The sequence below is a fragment of the Lolium rigidum genome, chromosome 6 (genome assembly GCF_022539505.1).
Source record: "Lolium rigidum isolate FL_2022 chromosome 6, APGP_CSIRO_Lrig_0.1, whole genome shotgun sequence".
Lineage (NCBI taxonomy): Eukaryota > Viridiplantae > Streptophyta > Magnoliopsida > Poales > Poaceae > Lolium > Lolium rigidum.
Window position 1 is genome coordinate 166,540,713 of NC_061513.1, and position 10,868 is coordinate 166,551,580.

The 10,868-nt window shown below is 43.6% G+C and overlaps 1 protein-coding gene and 1 long non-coding RNA gene across 3 annotated transcripts; one reads left to right on the forward strand and one right to left on the reverse strand.

Annotated features, from left to right (window-relative positions):
• Positions 1-1,170: 1,170 nt before the first annotated feature.
• LOC124667176 lies at positions 1,171-6,259 on the reverse strand. Of its 2 annotated transcripts, XR_006991190.1 has the most exons (5): positions 4,419-6,259; positions 3,418-3,489; positions 3,236-3,280; positions 3,094-3,155; positions 1,171-1,739 (listed from the first exon to the last, which is right to left on the reverse strand). It is a non-coding gene; the product is annotated as an uncharacterized LOC124667176 (long non-coding RNA). The 2 variants fall into 2 exon arrangements; XR_006991189.1 differs by lacking the exon at positions 1,171-1,739 and having other exon boundaries at positions 2,802-3,155.
• Positions 6,260-8,871: 2,612 nt separating this feature from the next.
• On the forward strand, positions 8,872-10,651 carry LOC124668020 (protein crooked neck-like). Its single transcript, XM_047205225.1, has one exon. It carries the CDS (start codon positions 8,872-8,874, stop codon positions 10,474-10,476), a length of 1,605 nt encoding a protein of 534 aa, XP_047061181.1. The 3' UTR covers positions 10,477-10,651.
• The last annotated feature ends 217 nt before the right edge of the window (positions 10,652-10,868 follow it).

Sequence of the window (10,868 nt, forward strand, 5' to 3'; positions counted from 1 at the left end):
TCTGAATATTTTTATTATAAATAAATAAAGCCCGATTTTCACCCTAAAAAAGCTACATTTGAATATTCAAGTACAACGATAAAAAGGAGAGGAGAAGGAAATAATAGTCTGAGGAGAAAGATTAGCAAAATTAGAGCTCGCCACTGAAATTCAAAAAAAAGAAGGAAAACTCTTGCTCCGTTCGAGCGCAGAGTGGAGGAAGAAACCATTCCTTCGGCTGCGCCGTTGCTAGCCAAGATGCAGTACATGGGTGGCATGATCATCGTTGTGTGAGTAACGTTGGGGAGGTTCCCAAGAGATGACGCCCCTCTACATCCCGAACAGGCTGCCAAACAGCTGGTCGTCGAGCGGCGATGCGTCTGGCCAGCCAACGGGGCCAGGGCCGCTGTCCTAGTGAGGGACAGCTTCGTGGAAGCAGCAGCTACCTGGCGATGGAGTCCGCGGCCCTGGCGCACGGTCCCCTGGAGGTCACGCCCATGTTCATTTTATATAAGGACGATAAAAATAACGGTCAATATGATAATACATTTCATTTGATCTTAAGAGGTCAGTAGAATAAGAATCAGATAAAAACCAAAATGTGACAAACAAATATGAATATCTCATCAGCATTTGAGGCCATGGCGTATATAAACTCATAATGAGAAATCATGTGTTGAAAATAGGGAAATATATTTCGCATAGCAGCAAAAATTTGGTTCAAAGCAGCTTAGACTCACTTTCCTGGCTAATTGTTTTGTAAATCGTTGCTAAAATTTTCTTTGATTGCAGTCTCACCGGCGGGAGGCAAGTTCTTTTATTAGAACAAAGGATTCACACAATCAACACACCATTGGCATCTCCATGTGGTGGTTCAACAGGCGAATCATTCCGCTCTTCATCTTGCACTTATTTTAGGGAGCTATGCCTATTTAGGATATTGTTGAACAAAAGCACTATCTTGGGGAGCTATGCATTTTAGGATATTGTTAAACAAAAACAGAAGGTAATACCAGATTTAACATTGTTGAACAAAAACATGGTACTATCTTTTTCATTAGAGGGACAATATCCTGGAGAAAAACAAACGCTGGGCAAAGATAAGGCAGCCACAACTTACCCAAACTTAAGACAGATGAAAATGCATCTTCTGTGCAGCAGAACCAAACACGAAATCATGAGTAGGTAAATTCCACGACTCAGTAATCGCTGAGACACATTTTTTTTAAAGGAACACTGGTCCATTCCATTACTACATCGCGCTGGGCATATCGCCAGCAACTATGTCTGATACAAATTCAGAGAATTGGTTGAGCCAAGTCTCTATACGGCCACTCCCCATAAAGCCTCCATGCACAACTAAAGTCTGCAAAACATTTAGACCAACTCTCATTTGAAAATTTATCTTTCTAAACAGAGCACCTAATTTAGAGAGATCATACTCCTCGCTTGGAATGGCTTGCTTCAGAATCATGGAGTCTATCTCAAACATTACAGTTTGGCGGCCCATTTGAGTGACGATGGTAGGCGCTTGCTATAAAGCTAGAGCTTCTGCATGTGGCAGGTTAGCAACATGTTCCAGATAGCCTGCCCCTGTTGCCAGTAATGCACCCTGGTCATTCTGGATGGTGAAGCCCCAACTTCTGGATTTTGATGACTAACTGAAAGCGCCATCGTGTTTATCTTCAGAATATACCTGCACCTGGTGGTTTCCACTTTTGCGCCTTTTCCTTTGTGAGAACCTTTTCCTGATTCTTGGCCTTCAAACAATCAGTTAAGTGATAGTAGAAGAGGATAATTCATCTACCAATCTTGTGAATTCACCATTGTTTTACCTTGTTTCTCTTGCCACTACAATCAACTTTTTTACTTCTTTATACTTAAAGAGGACAATTCATCTACCAAAACCTTAGGTACTCCTATTTCAGTTTCAAAATTTCATGTAACAGCTTTTTTGAGTCAGCAGGATATTAAACTAAGTCTAACATGTCAAAGAAGAGAGGCTATCTACAGATTTTTTTTACTTCTTTATACTTAAAGAAGACAAGCACCCTCTTGCATCACTGCAGCTAAATGAATCTTAATTATTTCAGAACCAAACCATTCTGCTATTTATGCAAAAAATAATACCTTGTATTCCTAGCATGACACTAAATTTCGTCCAGAATAATTTATTTTGAACACTCACTAAGAGGCGATGAGACAATTTACTAAAAGAAAGAAAAGAGGCAAATGCCTACCTAATTATCATCACAGCAACCTAAATTTAGGAATAAAAATTAGAAAAGATGTCATATCCGAGGATCGGCAGGAAATGAGAAACATGACAGTAAAGATAAGTGATGATTTGATCGATAAAATCTCAATCTATCACCACACAATAAACCAGATGAAAACTATGTGATTCAGATATGCCATTTTTGTTCAAATCGATTCATGTATGCTAGAAAATCTAAGCATCTCAAGATTTGGAAATTAAATCCAAATTTTTCCCAGACTTTTTAGAGGCACCATACTGCTTCATGAGTTCGTTAAGGATAAATGTTATTCGAAATCCGCAGATGTTTAAAGAACTCTTTCTATAGGATTGAAGCGAGGGTTTTAGCGTGGCACCATGTAAATTTTTCATTGCTGCTAGTAAGCACCCTTTAACAAATTGGGCAGAAAATAATTTTTTCTTTAGCATCCTCCCATTTACTTGACCAATATCTTAGATGAGCTAATTAGCTGGTAAGACCTGGTGAAGGTAAGAATAGAATAGAAAACTGAAAGTGAAGGTAAGAGAAATAGGAGAAAATAAATGGCATTGCAGAAAAAATGTCCAAATTCCATCCTAAATTAGAATAAAGAGAAAGGGGTCATAAGAAATACGAAATAAATACAATCACTGTCAGTTCATACAAATTAAAACAGTTGCATTGCTTCAATTGAGGTAAAAATGAGATACTTTTTGTCAGCTCTCTAGTTTTAAGATTTGGTTAAAAACAATCCCCATATCAAAAGCTAACAAATCTATATCAAGGATAAAACATGGTATGTCATTCATATATATAACTATTAACCACGTGATTTAATCCCTGTAATTTAAGGCAACTTCGAAGAAACGATACCTACCATCTTATCATTCCCACCCTTCACCCATGAATAGTTACTTCTTGATTCAGATCAATGTGCACCTGCAAGCACCTCAAAATATAAACCATGAGAAGCTTTGGACCAAACATATGTAACAGTTACATAGAGATCATGAGTAGACCATGAGAATGTGCAAATTGATCTGAATGTACGCACTTGGACAAACCTACATATAACAGATGATAAATATAAACCATGAGGAGCTTTGGATCAAATATATGTCAAATTCTTACGTAGAGATCATTAGTAGACCATAAAATACCAAAATGCACAAGAAAGAGGCATGTTACAGACATTGTTTACCTCCAAGGTAAGAAACACCCAGATCTGTAATTCTACAAGAAGATAACCACACCTCCTTCAAATGTGTGAGATCTGCAGAAAGAGAAGTATTATTAAAATTTGAGGAACATGATATGTTGTATAGACAGAGAGAGATTTGACCTCCTGGTCATTAGATATTCCTTCCACATCGATCTGAACACAAATCAGGGTTGACTATAATTAGATTATAAACTACAAATAGTTAGACAAGCCTATTGAAATTATGATCTAAGGTTCTAAGGAAGCTTTCAATTTCAGTAATGTGTGTTAGCGTTGACATGCCAAAACTGTGCCAAATCTAAGATTTCATGGAAGTGTAGAAAATATAATATGACAATCTAGCGCCTTCTTCCAAACATAACCAAAGGGAGTTCACAAAATGTGTCTTATATTTTCACGCATGGTTTGGGCACTGAAGTGTGTCGGCTTCTGCAACTCTTAGATATAACGGTATAACAGTACTAAATGAAAGGTGGTGGTTGCTTGTTCAATAACTTGGTGGCATTAACTTTCATCTACTGAAACTTGTATTTGAAGCTCTGTAATTTTGCTCCAATGGAACAATAATTATGCATAGTTGTAATATTTGCCAACAGATCAGTTTCAAGTTTTTTATAGTATAACTAACTGGAAAGCAACCTTATTTAGGGGAAATGCAAAAAAACATACATGGGGCTGTACGACTAACTGAAGCCTGATTGTTTTTCATACATCTACAATGAACAATACGAGACTACCTGTAGGGCTCAACTGCATAACCCCAAAAACATAAAAAAAAACATAAACGGTATGTTCTTTCATTCCTGTAAGGCTTGACTGCAGAATCTGTAGGAATTGTTGCAATGAATCAGAAAGGTCATTTCACAGCTAAAAGAATCTAGCTTTAGTAGTTCATGAACAACGGCAATAGACCATTGCGACAAAATCCACATGCAAGAAACTAAGCATGATAAAATGTGAGAAAAGTGACAAGCACTTACATTAGCCCGTAAACAGATCACGAGTAGGTTCCATGAGATGAGAAAAAAAATATCCTTCAGGCTTAGAGGAGACCAAGGCACCAAAGCCAAAAGGACAAATCTTGTGTTCCGGGCAAACATACATGGCCACAGTACGCATATGCTTGGCAAGCAATAGAATGGAAGTATTTGAAGACAGTAACCTGAAACCACCACAAAAAACAGAAGAAATCAACCTGTCCAAACAAATTAAAAAAAATTCGAGTTGTGTATATATACTTAGTTTCACTATAAGATACTGGGTATATATACTTAGTTTCACTGTAGGATACTGGCAATTGAAATAAAACCCTTGTTGTATATTCTTATCAAAATCCATTCATCGGGGTAGCAAAGTGGTACAAGGTAAAATATTTCATTATTTCAATTAGCATACCAAGGATTGCAAACTAAAAAAATACCCCAATGTACGTATGTACAAAACATGTACCATTAGTCAGGTTGAAGCAGAAATCATGTAACGGCTGCTTAGGAAGCCTCGACAATGACATGATGAATAACAATTACAGATTACAGAAGTGAAGATCGATTTGATAAGAAAAGAAGGGGTAAAAACTATCATAGGATCAACATTAAACCTCTATGTAAGATCAGAAATACACCAGCAGAAGATGACACTCTCTTATCCACGCCATAAGCTTAGTGACAATAAGGTTTCAAGCAATTGATCATTTAAGTGGAAATATATTTATCCAATAGCCAAAATAACATCAGTGCAGTTCCTAGATGTTCAACTTTTCAACAGATATGAATATCAGTGGGGGTGGGCAGGATGGAGCACACCTGTAGCACACAGCCAACCGTTTTTGCTGGTTATTGATGTCGAGGACATAAGAACCTCATGTCACCCAAACACAGGCATTCGGGGTCACACCTCAACATCTGAAAAATGGTAAGAGAAGAATAATAATTGCTCGTGTTGGCGGCAATATTGATGCAAAGTTTGGAGTTTTGATTATTCAAATGATAACTTGATCACACCAAACTAATAACTTTCAATGACACAAGAATAACTACTCGTGCAAAGGGAAAGGTGAAAAGATGAGAAACATGAAAAAAAATTACTGACATAACCAAGAGGTACGTACCAAGCATCGGAAGTACCTCCTCCTAGGTAACACAAAGGGAAGAGTACAATAAAAAAAAATCTAAATCACACACCCGCGCCTTTCAAGATCAAAGAAATGACACCTTTCAAGATGGAGTGAGGCTTTTAGGTAGCAAATAAAAAGGGAGATGTGAAGGACATGGTTACCTGCGGATGGGCAGATGCAGCACCGACTAAACTTTTCATTACAGTGGCACATGTTGCTGGATCTTCCTTGTAGAGCTTCCAAAATAGTTCAGTATCCTAGAAACTGCGATAAGCTAGATATTCAGTATCCTAGAAACTGCGGTAAGCTAGATATTTTATTATTTATGCAGACTAAAAAATCATCATATTCAAAGAAGATACTGCATAAAAAATCCGTAGTAGCTCAGGAATTATTGATTTAGAAAAGTGCAGAAATCTGCATGTAGTGCCTCTTGGCCAACAAAACTTGAATGGTCACAAGACTTATTTGGTTGTCTGGTTACATGAAATTCAGCCATTGCTGGAGTTGATTGAGACATGAGCAAGGCACCGTTTCTTCAGTCCCAGGAAAAGATTTTAGTGAGGAGGATATGAAATGAGACTAAGAGAGGGGCGAAGTAAAATCCCCTCCATCTTGGCTTCATACCATCTCCTGATGGTAGCAGATATATCATTAAGATGGAAATGAACTCCACGCAGCACAACTTAGAGAAGACAAAAGATGATATGCACCCTCACCCTCTTTTCCCCCTCCCTCTCCCTCTCTGTGTCCACCTCTTCCTCCTGGTTCTCACCAGCGGCGGCACATCGCGGTCGGCCGCAAAGGGATGATCCCCATGAAAAGGAACGGGCAAGAGGATGTGGGAAGGGAATCACCTCAAGCTCCGCCGCGCCTTCCTCGCCCGCTGCCCCACGTCGAGCTCCGCCTCGGTCCGCATCTTCACCGCCTTCTCCCCATGTCGAGCTCCGCCTCGGTCTGCATCTTCCCTGCCTACTGCCTTGCGCCTCCCCCGGCTCGAGCCAAGGAGAAAATCATGAGATGTGGTGGGGGAGGAGATGGGGAGTGGAGCTGGAGGGGATTGGGGGAGAGAGGAACGTGGGGATTGGGGGAGAGAAGAGGAGGAGCATGACGAGGACTGGGATTCGGTGACATTAAAACAGCATGGCACGCTGTGCCATGACCTCCCATCCACGCTACACTTTTCATCTAACGGCTGCAATCAAGCGATCAGAAATTTTTATTAAATTTGTATTTTTTCCTGCGCCTAAAATACAAAGTATTTTTGACTAAAACTTTTCGTACTTACAACATGATTCGTTGGCAATACATACATTTTTTGTTTTAAATTTTTTGATGATTTTTAATTATTTTTTTGAAAATCATTAAAAAAAATTAAAACAAAAAATTTACATATTGCCAACAAATCATGTTGTAAGTATGGAAAATTTCAATCAAAAATACTTTATATTTTAGGCGCAGCAAAAAAGATAAATTTAGCAAAATTTTCAGATCGCTTAATTGCGACCGTTAGATTAAGAGTGTAGGGTGGATGAGAGATCATGGCACAGCGTGCCATGCTGTTTTAATGTCACCGAATCCCTGTCCGCATGACGAATGCGGGAGGGGCGCGGCGGCTGTGTGTGGATTGGTGGGGAAAGGTAGTCTAGGTTTTGTCCTGTTGGGATGGTGGAAAAAATTCACCGCGAACGTACGGACGAGATGCGCTCAAGGACTCCGATCCGACGGCCAGCATCTCAAATCGCTGTGAGACCCCCTATGGGGGGCATCTATTATATCTCTTAATGCATTGATGGGATCGGTCATTCATTCTGGCCGTCTGCAGTCTAGTATTTCTTAAATACATCCGAATATATTTCCGTCTCCGGCCTGATCTTAAAATTATAATTATCAAATAAACATATGGAAATTAGGATCATCTAGTCCCAGAGTACTAAACATACATATAAATCCAACAACAACTTAATAAATACATGCAAATAATTAAAGTGATGTACGAGCAGAAGTATCTCTACCACACCCACATAGTCTCATACGTACAGCAATTGAAGTTGTTGTCTCTCTTCATAGATATAATAGTCTAGCTAACTGATCATCTAGATCGACAGATCATCACTATCTTCATTGCCCAGGTCGTCATCAGTACTTGCTGTTGATGGTGCTGCTGCAGGAGGGGACTGTACTAAATCATCATCAGATGCAAATACATCCCTCTCATCTGGAAGATCACTCCACTCCTCCTCAGACCGTGCTAGAGTCATCATCAGAAGGCATCGCAATTATGCTACAAGACGCCGTTCTGTCGAAGCAGCTCGTTGTTCATGTCGCGGTGTGTCGTGCTCATGTACCAGAGAGCCAAGCTTGGCGTGTTGTGTTCACAGTAGCTAGTTGTTGCGATTCGTGCTACTTATCGGTTGCAACATAAATTATAACTGAGATTTGATTAGCTGGCAGAAAAACAAAAGTCGATTAAGAAATAGTCATTACTCGTATTAGGGCATCTCCGGCGGCGACGCATTTCAGCGTCCGAAAATGTCCGCGCGCGTTCGTTTGCGTCGGCCGAAATGGTCGAAATCGACCGCGCGTCCGTTTGCGTTGGGGTGGCTCCAGCGGCACGACACATTTTTTGCGAGAATCATTTTTTTATAACATGAAAACATAATTTACATAACACATGAAAATAAATCCTAAACGTCTGCGCCTACTGCTGCTCCTCGTCGCTGTCGAGCACGATGAGCTCCGGTACCGCCCACAGCTAGTTGGAAACCGGCAAAACGTACGCCGAGGCGCTGACGGTGCTAGAGGTGGAGCCGCCCAGGGCTGTGGCTGTGGCGGAGGTGGAGGAGGCCAGTGTTGTGGCTGTGGCGGCGATGGAAGCGGTCAGTGTTGTGGCTGTGGCGGCGGTGGAGACGCCGAGGGATGTGGCGGCGGAGGAGGAGCCCAGGGGTTGTTTGCGTCGTGACGGACCCGAACACGATGCGTCGCCCCGCTAGAGGTGGGTACAAACGCATTTTCGGTCCACGCGAAACGGTCGCACAACGTCCGTTTGCGTCACCTAGATGCCCTTATATTCAGTACGTAAGTTGTACACCTAGATGCCCTTATATTCAGTACGTAAGTTGTACCAGAGCTCGTGTCCTCGTGTCCGAGTGGGAGTTGTGTTTTGGGTTGTTGCTATACCTATAAGTATACGTTTTCGAAAAACTCGGCCTTAAGCTTTGAGTCGATTACGCGGTGTTGCCGCAGACCGCAGATATAGCCGGGCGATTCTAGTTCTAGTTCTAGGGCTAAATCCAAATCGATCGAGCACAGGAACTGCCATGGCGACCGCCCCCACCCGCCCGTCTCCCGGCTGCCTCACCCAGCGCGACACCGAGGTGAGGCTGCCCCGCGCGACGCGGGTGAAAAACAAGGCTCCGTCACCGATCCAGATCACTGCCGAGCAGATCATCCGCGACGCCCGGGGGTGCCACGACCGATCCATCAAGCCGCCGCCCAGGAGAAAGATCGCCGACCTCGACGAGCTCTCCGAGTACCGCCTCGGCGAGCGCAACCTTTTCGAGGAGAAAGTTTGCCGGGCGGACTGCGGCGTCTCGGCGTGGGTCAGGTACGCGCGCTGGGAGGAGCAGCAGGGGGACCTCGCCCGCGCTCGCTCCGTCTACGAGCGCGCCCTCCGCGTCCCCGCCCAGCACCGCGACCACGCGCTGTGGGTCAAGTACGCCGAGTTCGAGATGCGCAGCCGCTCCGTCGGCCACGCCCGGAACGTCTGGGACCGCGCCGTCGCGCTCCTCCCCCGCGTCGACCAGCTGTGGTCCAAGTACGCGCACATGGAGGAGATGCTCGGCGCCTACGCCAACGCCCGCCTGGTGTTCGACCGCTGGATGGCGTGGCACCCGGGCACGAACGGCTGGGACGCGTACATCATGTTCGAGACCCGGTACGGCGAGGCCGAGCGCGCCAGGGCCCTCTACGAGCGGCTCGTGGACGAGCACCCATTGCCGGACACCTTCAAGCGCTACGCCGAGTTCGAGACGAAGCATGGAGAGGCAGAGCATGCGCACCGGCTGTACCAGCGTGCCGCCAAACTGCTTGCTGCCGATGGCAAGGACCCAGAGGTGGACGCCGCCGTCGCCACCAATAAGAAGATATCCCCCTACGAGGATGCGGTGCGCAAGAACCCACTCAACTACGACGCGTGGTTCGAATACCTCGCGCACGAGGAGAGCACCGGGAGCAAGGACAGCATCAGGGAAGTGTACGAGAGGGCCATCGCCAATGTGCCCCCGGCGGAGGAGAAGCGATACTGGCAGAGGTACATCTACCTCTGGATAAACTACGCCCTCTACGAGGAGCTTGACGCGCAGGACATGGGACGTGCCAGGGAGGTCTACCGGGAGTGCCTGAAGATCATCCCACACAAGAAGTTCACCTTCGCCAAGGTGTGGATCATGGCGGCCCAGCTTGAGATCAGGCGCAAGGATCTCACCGCTGCTCGCAAGCTTCTGGGAAACGCCATCGGGATGGCTCCCAAGGGCAAAATCTTCAAGAAGTACATCGAGATGGAGATGCATCTCGGCAATGTTGATCGGTGTCGGACACTGTACCAGAAGTACATCGAGTGGTCTCCTGCGAACTGCTATGCTTGGAGGAAATATGCCGAACTGGAAAGGCAACTTGGAGAGACCGATCGTGCTCGGTCGATTTATGAGCTTGCAATTGCTCAGCCAGCGCTAGATATGCCTGAATTTCTTTTGAAGGACTTGGCTGAGTTTGATGCTTCAGCTGGCTTGAGCGGTATAGACCATGAAATCAACACACCAAGAATAGGAAAGAGGAATAGACCACTCCCTGATGATGAAGTCTCTGAGGCCAAACACCTGAAGATTCTGCAAGCAGCACATCGATGGAAGAATTCTAAAGCATGAGATATGTTCTAATTCTTTACCTGCAATTGGAGGTGAGCACTGATGATCCACGGAAAATCATGATGCAATGAAGACTTATTTTTTTCTTCTGAAGAAATCGGTGAAGGTTTATAATACTTGTCGTCAACCGGTGCACCTGCAAGGGCTAGTTTTTCTGTAAAACAAACAAATACTGAAAGACCTTGGTACCATCTGAATATTTTTTTGATGGAGCTTGATCACCGAATTTTTGCTTCCAATACATCGTTTCGACGTGATATATTTAACCCATTAAAGAAAAAACGTGAATGCCTACTGAATAAGGGGATAAATATAAATCTAGGCTAAAATGATTAGTAAGCATAAATTTTAAGAACTGGAGCAACATATTGCACATCTCTCTAGACCTTGAT

Coding starts and splice junctions, on each gene's coding strand:
- LOC124668020 (XM_047205225.1), top strand. CDS start 8,872: ATGGCGACCGCCCCCACCCGCCCGTCTCCCGGCTGCCTCACCCAGCGC.